The sequence below is a fragment of the Lactuca virosa genome, chromosome 8, assembly GCF_052849685.1.
Source record: "Lactuca virosa cultivar CGN04683 chromosome 8, Lactuca_virosa_CGN04683_v6, whole genome shotgun sequence".
Classification (NCBI taxonomy): Eukaryota; Viridiplantae; Streptophyta; class Magnoliopsida; order Asterales; family Asteraceae; genus Lactuca; species Lactuca virosa.
In genome coordinates this window covers 112803113-112816520 of record NC_136433.1, presented here as the reverse complement: position 1 = coordinate 112816520, position 13408 = coordinate 112803113, and the positions used below count along the sequence as shown (strand labels likewise).

The 13408-nt window shown below is 40.1% G+C and overlaps 1 protein-coding gene across 1 annotated transcript; it reads left to right on the top strand.

Moving 5' to 3' along the window:
• The first annotated feature begins 315 nt into the window (after positions 1-315).
• LOC145130733 (uncharacterized) lies at positions 316-10441 on the top strand. Its single transcript, XM_079065505.1, has 2 exons — positions 316-1204; positions 10020-10441. Exons 1-2 carry the CDS (start codon positions 316-318, stop codon positions 10439-10441), a joined length of 1311 nt encoding a protein of 436 aa, XP_078921631.1.
• Positions 10442-13408: the final 2967 nt, after the last annotated feature.

Below are 13408 nucleotides of genomic sequence, written 5' to 3'. Positions count from 1 at the left end.
CATTGCATGATTAGAGAGCATCAAACCATGATGATAGATCAACAAGCCATGCTTAGGAATCAGCAAGCATCTATTCTGAACATTGAAAAACAACTAGGCCAACTTGCACTGCAAATAAACTAGAGACAACCGGGTGGACTTCCTAGTAATACCAAAAATAATTCGAGAGGTGCACATATAAATATCGTGACGACTAGGAGTGGGAAAATTATAACTCCTCTGATCCCCATTCAGAAAGAAGATCCAAAACTGGTGCAAGAGGACACAGAAAAGCAGAAATCGCTGAAACCCGACACGACTCGCCGAGTCGAAGGCATGGACTCGACGAGTCCCCCACCTGAATTAAAAAAAGAGCCTCCTGTTAAACCTTATCAACCTCCATTACCTTTTCCAGGCCGCGCTAGACAAGATAAGCATGATGTTGATTATCAAAAGTTCCTGGAACACATCAAAGTCCTTCAAATTAATATGCCCTTCATCGAGGCGGTTGCACAAATGCCCAAGTATGCCAAATTCTTAAAGGAACTCCTCACAAATAGAAATAAGATGGAAGAAGTAAAGGAGGTAGTTATCAATGAAAATTATTCAGACGCCATGTTAAACAAAGTACTTAAGAAGAAAGGTGACCCGGTAAGTTTGACATTGCCTTGTCAATTCGGAAATTTGGCAACTATACATGCATTAGCGGATTTGGGGGCAAGTGTCAATCTCATGCCTTATTCGTTCTTTAAGAAATTATACCTTCCAGAGCCAAGGCCAATTCGAATGGCAATACACTTAGCTAATAAAACGGTGACGTTTCCAAGGGGAATATGCGAGGACCTATTGGTAAAAGTCGATAAGTTCGTGTTTCCAGCGGACTTTATAGTACTAGACATGGAAGTCGATCCTCAAGTCCCGATCATACTTGGAAGACCTTTCCTCAACACCGCGAGTGCTATAGTAGATATGCGAGATTCCAAACTCACCCTTAGGGTGGGAAACGAATTAGTTACATTTGGGGTTGATCAAGCAATGAAGCATGCAAGGTTTAGTGATGATACGACATTCTCCATAGATATGTTGGACGAACTAATAGAAGATTGGAAAGAAGACAAGTCGAGCAATTCCACCATTACTTTTGAAGAAGATTTTGATGCTGAAAGGGACCTGAAAGAGATAGAGAAACTGCTAGAAGAGGCCGACTACAATGATTTAATCATAAGTGCAGAACGCTCGACTCGCCGAGTCGACACCCCAGACTCGACGAGTCCATACAGGAAATCGTGATCAAATGAGGACTTTAGCCTGGACTCGACGTGTGACATCCCCAATTTCACGGCCAGAAAAGACCGATTTAATTTATGCTTTTAAAATATTTTCAGAGTAATCATTTGATTAAAAGTGTTGCGGAATTTGTTCCCATAAAAACATGATAAATATGTTATCAAATCATTTCCGAAGAAATATATTTTATTCACTTAAACCATTGGGATGTCATTGTCAATACAAAAACATAAGCATATACAAAACTTACATTCATTTACACTAGTGATCTACTTCTCTTTTAATCTCTCAGTGTAAAGCAACTTCGTATCGATACCTGTGATACAAATAAACTGAGTGGGTCAGGCTTGGGAGCCTGGTGAGCATATATAGGGTTTTCAACCCACAATAAATAATAAACTTATTAAGTTCTCAATCAATAAATTTATTAATTTCATCAACCAAAATAACCCTAATTATCCATTCCCATTATCCTCACTTTACGTCCCTAAAACAACTATCACAAGGGACCTAGCCTAACGATTATCACTAAGGGTGACAACATTGCTTTGGGGGTTCCTCAACAAGTTATGTCAAATAAAACAAGGGCTAATGCCATAAAAAACCGCAAGTTTTCAAGAAATATTCGGTTATATCCTAAGTCAAATTTTATGTCCACAAAAACCGCACATTTGGGCAAAAAAAGTCATAATTGCCCTATTTTCCGATTTTACCCTTCTTTGGCATTGGGGGTGTTTGGTTCAGTGGTTTGTTGTTCATCACCATAGAAGCTCAAAGATATGCCATTCATACTCAACGAAATCCATATATTGAATCAATTCCCATGAACAATCTCAGTTTGGTCTCAAGGAATCAATTCCCATGAACAAGATCATCTATTCGTAACCCAGAAACCACCACCACCTGTGATATGCATCACCATCACCATCAAATATCAAACATCACTGCTACCATCCCTAAAATCCACCACCGTCACCACATCTACATTGACATCGTCCACCACCACCACCTCCCTTTCTTACCCATATCTAAACTCAGTGCCCAAACTGATGTCATGGGTGCTCAAACCTAAAAATTAAACCCAATTATGATACCCAAAATTTAAACTCAAAAACCACACATGAAATCAAAATCGTGGTTAGCAACACAAATGCACAAACTTGAAATTAAACCCAAATGAAACCGAAACCAAAACTTACATTTTTTTTGCTCTGAGGCGAAGGAGATGATGTTGATGAACAATTAAGGGCAGCGGTGGGAAGTGGGTAAAATCGCAGGAGTTTGCATCTGATAAACAATCAGGGGCGACGACAAGAGTTGGGTTTCATGGCAGTGGAATTCAGGGGAAGAAATGTTACATCGTTCGATTCATTGGACTCAAGGTTCGATTCAGAGGGGAGCGGCGATCTTCAGGGGGTGCTCGTCGGTTTCATCAGCAATCGAATGAGGTGCTGGAACGGTGGTGAGCAGGAGATGACAGCCGGTGGGTTTCTGGCTCGTTTTCTCTCGGCAGGAAGCTCACCGGTGGAGTTGTTTTTGGTCTCCAGCAGCAATAGAAATCGAGCAAGAGGGCAGGGGTGTTTGGGTGACAATTACTGAACAACAAACCACTGAACCAAACACCCCCTAATGCCATAGAAGGGTAAAATCGGAAAATAGGGCAATTATGACAATTTTTGCCCAAATGTGCGGTTTTTGTGGACATAAAATTGGACTTAGGATATAACCGAACATTTCTTGAAAACTTGAGGGTTTTTATGACATTAGCCCATAAAACAAACATCGGGGTGACAACATTGCTTTCCCTCAGCAAGTTATGTCAAACAAGACATCCTAACATAAAACAACCTATAAAGTGACAACATTGCTTCCCTCTGCAATTAATGTCAAATAAGACATGAAGTCACATCGTTGCCATGTGCTAAATCCATAGCTCTTATTCATCGACGGTATTTCCTACGGGTGTTTCCCCCCCGCAATACATGTCAATGGGTTTTCCATATGTTAAGTCCATAGCTCTTATTCATCGACGGTATTTCCCACGGGTTTTCCCCCCCGCAATACATGTCAATGGTTTTTCCATACAGCTGATGAACATACTAAGGGGTTTCCCCAACCATACATGCACTAAAGGCACTCATGAGGGGAATAGAGTACAGCGAATGAACACTCTAGTCCATTAACACCTACAGGTTACGAGCCTGCTACTGTTCCACAGACCGTCTAGAACAGTCCATGGTTGTCATCCATACTCTGCTGAATGACGGGGGTCAACGTTTGGGTAAGGGCTTTTCTCATATTGCACCACTCACGCCAACGTTTGAGTAAGGGCTTTTCTCATATTTCACCACTCACTCTTAACTCATGATCTATATCACTGATCATCTCATCTATCCCTCTCACCTTTCATCACACACCCACTATTTAACTCATGATCTATATCACTAACTCATGAAGCTCGTCCGATCACTTCATAAAAGAACAAAGACTCCAAAGCTCTTCCAAATAAAAGTATAGGGAAAATACTGATAAAGTACTCATGTACGCTCCCGTACCCCGACACGTAATAGTGTCAAAAAGAAGAACTAACGGATGAACACATAGTTCAAAAACACCTAAGGAACATATAGTTCAAGAACACTTTATGAACATATAGTTCAAACATACGTACCGATTACAAGTCTACTAACGTTCCACTGGATTATCTAAAATAGTCTGTGGCCGTTGTCTATACTCTGCTAGATGACTAGATCATCTTAAACATCGATACCTCTCATCACTTTTATTTCATCACACATCATCTAATTCATCTACCCATGTTTTACCCAACATATTTGTAGATAAAAATATATATACATTTTAAAACTTATATAAAACATCTATTCAACAGTCACCTTAATTAAACAATCAATATAATTACACATAGCACGTATTTTAAAGAAAATACTTCATATATATGTGTAAGGTGAAAGTAACTACACACTCACTTGATTTAACGATAACCGGGCAACACTTCGTTGCCTAAAACGATCGTTTCTAATAAAACCGAGAGTTTTATTGAGAAACCGGGCTCTGCGAAGGGTCGGGCTTCGAAACCGAAAAGATAAATTTTTCCGGGTCTTCGGGCACTTCGGGGCGTGTTCCGAGTGTTATAATCGATACCGGGGCTTCGGGGGACGTCGAGATAGCCAAAATATTGAAAAGGGGCCAAAATTGCCAATTTCCTAAAAGTAGCCGGGTAATCTCGCAGGCCTTGTATTTACAGGCGAGGGTTCGGATAAGAAGCGAAGGGAAGAGGCCAGGTGGCTGCGAGGCTCAGACCAGGTGGCAGCAGGGCGAGGCTCGGTTCGGACATGTGTGCGGTTCGGATTGGGCCAACACCTCGGTCGAATCACGAGGCTACACGCGGGTCGGATCACGTGGGGCGCATGCGAGATCACGTGGCTTCGGACACCTGTGCGACACACGTCGCTTCTCGGACATGCCACGCAGCAGCTTCGGACACGTGGCCAGCTCCGAGCGAGGGTGACGTGGCAGCACTATTCATGCGAAATTTCTCGAAAAATGTGTCCAATCTTGTAAAATCCATAACTTTCTCATACGGGCTCCGTTTTTGACGTTCTTTATATGCACGCGTAGAGAAAATTATGCTCTACAACTTTCGTTTAGACTTCGTCGGAAAATTGTGAATTTATTTTTATATTATTATTTTTAACAGACCGGGACTGGTAAATCCGTTAAAAATTCATAACTTCTTCATCCGACATCCGTTTTCGTCAGACTTTTTACCGTTGTACTGCTAATGACGAGACCTTCGATTCTCGTTTAGGTCATGTTGGCTAAAAATCACTCGATCTAAAATTCGAGTTTTTAGCTGTCTACTGCTAAGCTGAAACTTCGAAAAATCATAACTTCCTCATACGAAGTCAGATTTGGGCGTTCTTTTTATCGAACTTCTTGGTTTAATGAATACTACGAGTTTCTTTTAGATTACTAAGGCTAAAAAGTAGTTTATTAAAAACTCACTTTTTACGACATTCGGCACCGTGCCGGTTTTGTCGCGAAACTACGACAGGTCATAACTTATTCGTTGGAACTCGGATTTCGGCGTTCTTTATATTTTCGGAAACCTCGAGACATATACTACAACTTGGTTAAGATTAATCCTTCTAAATAATATTCCATCAAAAAGTCATTTTTGATGCTTATCGTCTCTAAATTGACTAGTCCGGATCTACGGGCGTTACAATTATCTCCCCCTTAGGATGATTTCGTCCCGGAATCATCAACGAAAATAGGACGTGTATAATGATTCCATACGTTATCTTTCCATCCTAAGTAATAACCATGATGCTCAATCTTACACCTGCTCTTCGTACTAGGTTGGACTTTTAATTGTAACCTACAAGTTACAAAATAAATCCTTCCTGAGGACTCCTTCTTCTTCTTAGGATAAGTACTTCCCCTTATCTATTGTAACAGATCGACGGGTCATGTTCTAATGACCTTCATCGGATGATGCAACGTTTAGACTCAGGTCTCTTTGAGTCAAATTCCAGAATGGAATATACCTTCGTTCGTATCTTAATGTGATATAATCACATTTTAGCATATAGCATTTCCAGCTACAAGCTTCATTAACAACGAGCGCGATGCTATCGATCGCATTAATTTCAACCTTCTGACTTTAGTCAGATGCTACATCGAACTTGGTCCTCCGAACCATATAACAAACTCATCGTAGTCGGACTCAATTTGATATGACCACTAGGGTCGGAATAACAACCAACTTACTAGTCATTACCGAAACAAGGGTAATGACATATCCGAATAAAACGGAATCAATCACTAGTTTCTTGGTAACCTTGTGACTTTCCCTGATCCAAGCGTGAGTCCTGTGCTTCCAGTAGTATAGATCTCTACTACTATTTACACCTACTCATACTCGTCCCAAGTACTGTCTCGCAGTCCCCAAGTCCTAAAATCACAAAACAATTTAACACATACGAATGTGTCCAATTAATCATAGAATTTTCCTAGACTCTACTAGGACTTCTTCCACGTGTATCTTCAATCATCAATTCTAATTCAACTTGGTTGGTGATGGAAATTCCAGACGATGGGACAACTTCAAGAATTACACCAATCGTTCCATCATCCTGCCAATCGAAGGTGTACTTCAGACGTACCATACTCCTCTAAACGTTTCATTATTTTATCAAACATATTCTAAAGACAAGATACCACTCTTACAATATCTTCTGATAGGTATCATTTACTATCATAAGCTTTTCATTTCCTCCATCTACTCAATTCTCTACGAGTCTTCACCATAATGTTTTGTACACCCAAGCAGACGTTCGGTGTACCGGGCGAGAATTTAAGATAGGAAAGCTTTATTTACGATAAACGTATAAATCTCCTTATCACTTCGAAACGTTTACATGTTAGTTCTAATCTCGTAATCATACACTTAGAATCCTACACACATAAGGTTTCCAGATCCGGTCGGCAACAGACCATAGATCCGAACAAATAATAGCATCATTATAGCTATAACACAAAACATTTAGCACATAAAAGCATTTTAGGCATCCTTCCTAAAATAAACTAGTGCTCGTGTCTAAAATATGGTAGACACTCATCTCACAATCATCACTTAGCATTCTAAGTTTAAGTCTAGAAATCCTACAATTTCTTAGTTCGCTTAAACTAATGCTCTGATACCAACTGTGACATCCCCAATTTCACGGCCAGAAAAGATCGATTTAATTTATGCTTTTAAAGTAATTTTAGAGTAATCATTTGATTAAAAGTGTTGCGGAATTTGTTCCCAGAAAAACATGATAAATATGTTATCAAATCATTTTCGAAGAAATGTATTTTATTCACTTAAACCATTGGGATGTCATTGTCAATACAAAAACATAAGCATAAACAAAACTTACATTCATTTACACTAGTGATCTACTTCTCTTTTAATCTCTCAGTGTAAAGCAACTTCGTATCGATACCTGTGATACAAATAAACTGAGTGGGTCAGGCTTGAGAGCCTGGTGAGCATATAGGGTTTTCAACCCACAATAAATAATAAACTTATTAAGTTCTCAATCAATAAATTTATTAATTTCATCAACCAAAATAACCTTAATTATCCATTCCCATTATCCTCACTTTACGTCCCTAAAACAACTATCACAAGGGACCTAGCCTAAGGATTATCACTAAGGGTGACAACATTGCTTTGGGGGTTCCTCAGCAAGTTATGTCAAATAAAACAAACATCGGGGTGACAACATTGCTTTCCCTCAGCAAGTTATGTCAAACAAGAAATCCTAACATAAAACAACCTATAAAGTGACAACATTGCTTCCCTCTGCAATTTATGTCAAATAAGACATGAAGTCACATCATCGCCATGTGCTAAATCCATAGCTCTTATTCATCGAAGGTATTTCCAACGGGTGTTCCCCCCCCCCCCTTCCCGCAATACATGTCAATGGGTTTTCCATATGCTAGGTCCATAGCTCTTATTCATCGACGGTATTTCACACGGGTTCCCCCACCCCCCCCCCCCCCCCCCCGTAATACATGTCAATGGTTTTTCCATACAGGTGATGAACATACTAAAGGGTTTCCCCAGCCATACATGCACTAAAGGCACTCATGAGGGGAATAGAGTACAACGAATGAACAATCTAGTCCATTAACACCTACAGGTTGCGAGCTGCTAGTGTTCCACAGACCGTCTAGAACAGTTCATGGTTGTCATCCATACTCTGCTGAATGACGGGGGTCAACGTTTGGGTAAGGGCTTTTCTCATATTGCACCACTCACGCCAACGTCTGAGTAAGGGCTTTTCTCATATTTCACCACTCACTCTCAACTCATGATCTATATCACTGATCATCTCATCTATCCAACTCACCTTTCATCACACACCCACTATTTAACTCATGATCTATATCACTAACTCATGTAGCTCGTCCGATCACTTCATAAAAGAACAAAGACTCCAAAGCTCTTCCAAATAAAAGTATAGGGAAACTACTGATAAAGTACTCCCGTACGCTCCCGTACCCCAACACGTAATAGTGTCAAAAAGAAGAACTAACGGATGAACACATAGTTCAAAAACACCTAAGGAACATATAGTTCAATAACACTTTATGAACATATAGTTCAAACATACGTACCGATTACAAGTCTACTAACGTTCCACTGGATTATCTAAAATAGTCTGTGGCCGTTGTCTATACTCTGCTAGATGACTAGATCATCTTAAACATCGATACCTCTCATCACTTTTATTTCATCACACATCATCTAATTCATCTACCCATGTTTTACCCAACAGATTTGTAGATAAAAATATATATACAGTTTAAAACTTATATAAAACATCTATTCAACAGTCACCTTAATTAAACAATCAATATAATTACACATAGCACGTATTTTAAAGAAAATACTTCATATATATGTGTAAGGTGAAAGTAACTACAAACTCACTTGATTTAACGATAACCGGGCAGCACTTCGTTGCCTAAAACGATCGTTTCTAATAAAACCGGGAGTTTTATTGAGAAACCGGGCTCTGCTAAGGGTCGGGCTTCGAAACCGAAAAGATAAATTTGCTGGGTCTTCGGGCACTTCGGGGCGTGTTCCGGGTGTTATAATCGATACCGGGGCTTCGGGGGACGTCGAGATAGCCAAAATATTGAAAAAGGGGCCAAAATTGCCAATTTCCTAAAAGTAGCCGGGTAATCTCGCAGGCCTTGTATTTATAGGCGAGGGTTCGGTTCCGAAGCGAAGGGAAGAGGGCAGGTGGCTGCGAGGCTCGGACCAGGTTGCAGCAGGGCGAGGCTCGGTTCAGATAGGTGTGTGGTTCGGATTGGGCCAACACCTCGGTCGAATCAGGAGGCTACACGCGGGTCGGATCACGTGGGGCGCATGCGAGATCACATGGCTTCGGACACCTGTGCGACATGCGTTGCTTCTCGGACATGCCACGCAGCAGCTTCGGACACGTGGCCAGCTCCGAGCGCGGGTGACGTGGGAGCACTATCCATGCGAAATTTCTCGAAAAATGTGCCCAATCTTGTAAAATCCATAACTTTCTCACACGGGCTCCGTTTTTGACGTTCTTTATATGCACGCGTAGAGAAAATTATGCTCTACAACTTTCGTTTAGACTTCGTCGGAAAATTTTGACTTTATTTTTATATTCTTATTTTTAACAGACCGGGACTGGTAAATCCGTTAAAAATTCATAACTTCTTCATCCGACGTCCGTTTTCGTCAGACTTTTTACCGTTGTACTGCTAATGACGAGACCTTCGATTCTCGTTTAGGTCGTGTCGGCTAAAAATCACTCGATCTAAAATTCGAGTTTTTAGCTGTCTACTACTAAGCTGAAACTTCAAAAAATCATAACTTCCTCATACAAAGTCAGATTTGGGCGTTCTTTTTATCGACCTTCTCGGTTTAACGAATACTACGAGTTTCGTTTAGATTACTAAGGCTAAAAAGTAGTTTATCAAAAACTCACTTTTTACGACATTCGGCACCGTGCAGGTTTTGTCGCGAAACTTCGACAGGTCATAACTTCTTCGTAATAACTCGGATTTCAGCGTTCTTTATATTTTCGGAAACCTTGAGACATATACTACAACTTGGTTAAGATTAATCCTTCTAACTAATCTTCCATCAAAAAGTCATTTTTGATGCTTATCGTCTCTAAATTGACTAGTCCGGATCTACGGGCGTTACACGACGTGTCACCTGTCTCGACTCGTCGTGTCCAGTGTGCAAAACACAAAAACAGATCTTAAAACTTTACCTGATCATTTGGAGTATGCATTTCTTGAAGATGGTGATCAAAAACCATTTATTATAGCTTCTGACCTCTCTAAATCTGAAAAAGAAGAGTTAGTCCATGTCTTAAAGAAAAGAAAGAATGCCATTGCATGGAATATCACTGATATCAAAGGAATAAGCCCCTCTTATTGCTCTCACAAGATCAACCTGGATGAAAGAGCAAAGCTGGTAGTGCAACATCAAAGGCGATTGAACCCGAACATGCAAGAAGTGGTCATGCGGGGATCATTTATTCTATTTCCGACAGTCCATGGGTTACTCCCGTTCAAGTGGTGCCCAAGAAAGGCGGGATGACGGTAGTAACGAACGAGAAGAACGAGCTTATTCCGACCCGAACGGTAACCGGTTGGCGGGTGTGCATCGATTATCGAAAGTTAAACGATGCCACTCGTAAAGACCATTTTCCCTTACCTTTTATTGATCAAATGCTTGAAAGATTATCCGTTCATAGCTATTATTGTTTCTTAGACGGATTTTCGGGTTACTTTCAAATACCCATAGACCCAATCGACCAAGAAAAGACTACTTTCACTTGCCCACGTGGGACTTTTGCCTATCGCCGCATGCCTTTTGGGTTATGCAATGCACCTGCGACCTTTCAAAGATGCATGACGGCAATATTCCACGACATGGTGGAAAAGTTTATGGAAGTATTTATGGACGATTTTTCTGTTTTTGGATCTTCCTTTCATGACTGTCTTGCTAACCTTGACTTGATGCTTGCTAGGTGCGAAAAAACCGATTTAGTTCTCAATTGGGAAAAATGTCACTTTATGGTTAAAGAGGGTATAGTCTTGGGTCACAAGGTATCCGAAGCGGGAATTGAGGTGGATCGGGCAAAAATTGATACAATTGCTAAATTACCTCCACCAACTAATGTGAAGGGCATTAGGAGCTTTTTAGGTCACGCGGGTTTTTACCGCCGTTTTATAAAAGATTTTTCTAAAATAATTAGACCTTTAACTCAATTACTTTTAAAAGACGCACCATTTAATTTTACTAAAGAGTGTCTAGAGGCTTTTGAAATTTTGAAAGAAAAATTAACTAATGTCCCGATCATTATTGCCCCGAATTGGAACTTGCTTTTGAAATAATGTGTGATGCAAGCGACTTTGCATTAGGAGCCGTACTTGGCCAAAGGGTTGATAAGCACTTTCGAAAAATTTATTATGCAAGCAAGACTTTGAATCCGGCCCAAGAAAATTACACCACAACCGAAAAAGAATTACTAGCTGTGGTGTATGCTTTTGACAAATTCCGCCCTTATCTTATTTGATCTAAACCACTGTTTTCACTGACCACTCCGCTATTAAGTACTTGTTTGCCAAGCAGGATGCGAAGCCTAGATTGATTCGATGGATGCTTTTATTACAAGAATTTGACATCGAGATCAAGGATAAAAAGGGAATGGAGAATGTTGCGGCTGATCATCTTTCTAGATTAGAAAATCTAGAAAGGGAAGATAAAGACAACATGGATATTGGAGATAGCTTACCGAAAGAATATTTGATGATGATTATGGATGAAGACCCATGGTACGTAGACATTGCAAATTACTTGGCTGGCAATTACCTTCCGAAAGGTCTTACCCATCAACAAAAGAAGAAATTCTTTTCCGAAATTAAATATTATTTTTGGGATGAGCCTTATCTTTTTAGAAGCTGTGCGGATGGAATTATAAGAAGATCTGTTTTTGGCAAGGAAAGTCGTGACATATTAGAGCATTGCCACAATGGACCAGCAGGAGGACATCATGGAGTACAATACACTGCTAAAAAAGTGTTTGATGCGGGATTTTATTGGCCCACTATTTTCAAAGACGTGGCTTCTTACATAAAGGAGTGTGATGCTTGCCAAAGAACGGGTAATATATCGGCAAGGAATGAAATGCCCCAATTGAATATTGAAGTTTGTGAAATCTTTGATGTATGGGGTGTAGATTTCATGGGACCATTTCCTTCATCCAAAGGCAACAAATATATACTAGTGGCGGTGAATTATGTGTCAAAGTGGGCGGAAGCACAAGCATTACCAACCAATGATGCAAGAGTGGTGGTGAAATTCTTAAAGAAATTATTTTCAAGATTTGGAGTGCCTAAGGCGTTAGTTAGTGATCGGGGAACCCACTTTGCTAATGATCAACTAGCAAAAGTGTTGCAAAAATATGGGGTACGCCATAGATTTTCAACACGTTACCATCCACAATCAAATGGGCAAACCGAAATTACAAATAGGGCACTAAAACGAATATTGGAAAAATCGGTGGGGAATAATAGAAAAGATTGGGCGGACAAGTTAGATGATGCACTTTGGGCATTTAGAACCGCATTCAAAACACCCATTGGAACCACACCTTATAAACTAGTGTATGTTAAAAATTGTCATCTACCCGTGGAACTTGAACACAAAGCCTATTGGGCTTTGAAAACATGCAATTTTGAGCCACGTGAGTTGCGTACAAATCGACTTTTGCAAATGAACGCCTTGGAAGAATTGAGGAATGAGTCTTATTCTAATTCATTAATTTATAAGGATAAGACTAAGAGATGGCATGATGCAAGGTTGAAAGGAAATAAAGAGTTTGAGGAAGGACAAAAAGTGCTATTATACAATTCAAGACTTAAACGTTTTCCGGGAAAATTACACACTCGTTGGATCGGGCCTTTTACAGTTAAGCATGTCTATCCTTATGGTGTGATTGAGTTATGGAGCAAAGAAGGATCAAGCTTTAAAGTCAATGGGCATCGGGTTAAGAGATACGAAGAAAGAATGCCACAAAACGAGAGAATTGAAGAAGAGTTGGACTTGGAAGAAACCGCAGCAACGTAGAGCGGGAAGGAGTCCAGCTAAAGACTCCTAAAAAAGAAGCGCTTGACGGGAGGCAACCCGTTACGAGAGTTTGCTTTCTTTTTCTTTTCCCATTTTATTTTTTTTCCTTTTTGTTTGGTTTTCTTAGGATTTTTCTGTCCAAATCTTCCTATTTGTCTCTAAATGATTGCTTGAGGACAAGCAAGGCCTGAGTGTGTGGGGTGTGGTAAATTTAATAAAGTTTATGGGAGAAAATTTTCAATTTTTGTTAAACAGCTTAACAGACTCGCCGAGTTAGTCCACTTACTCGACGAGTCCATACATATCCAGAAAAATTGACCCGCGACATGACTCGCCGAGTCGGTACCCTGACTCGACGTGTCGGTATTATTTACTGAAAAAAAAATAATTTTACAACTCGGTAGAATTAGGGTTTAAACCCTAATTGAACCA

Bases quoted from the DNA above. Each gene is read 5' to 3' on its own strand.
- LOC145130733 (XM_079065505.1), top strand. From the start codon at position 316: ATGGACTCGACGAGTCCCCCACCTGAATTAAAAAAAGAGCCTCCTGTT. The intron at 1,205-10,019 runs GTGCAGAACGCT...TAAATTGACTAG, and splicing joins CTACAATGATTTAATCATAA to TCCGGATCTACGGGCGTTAC.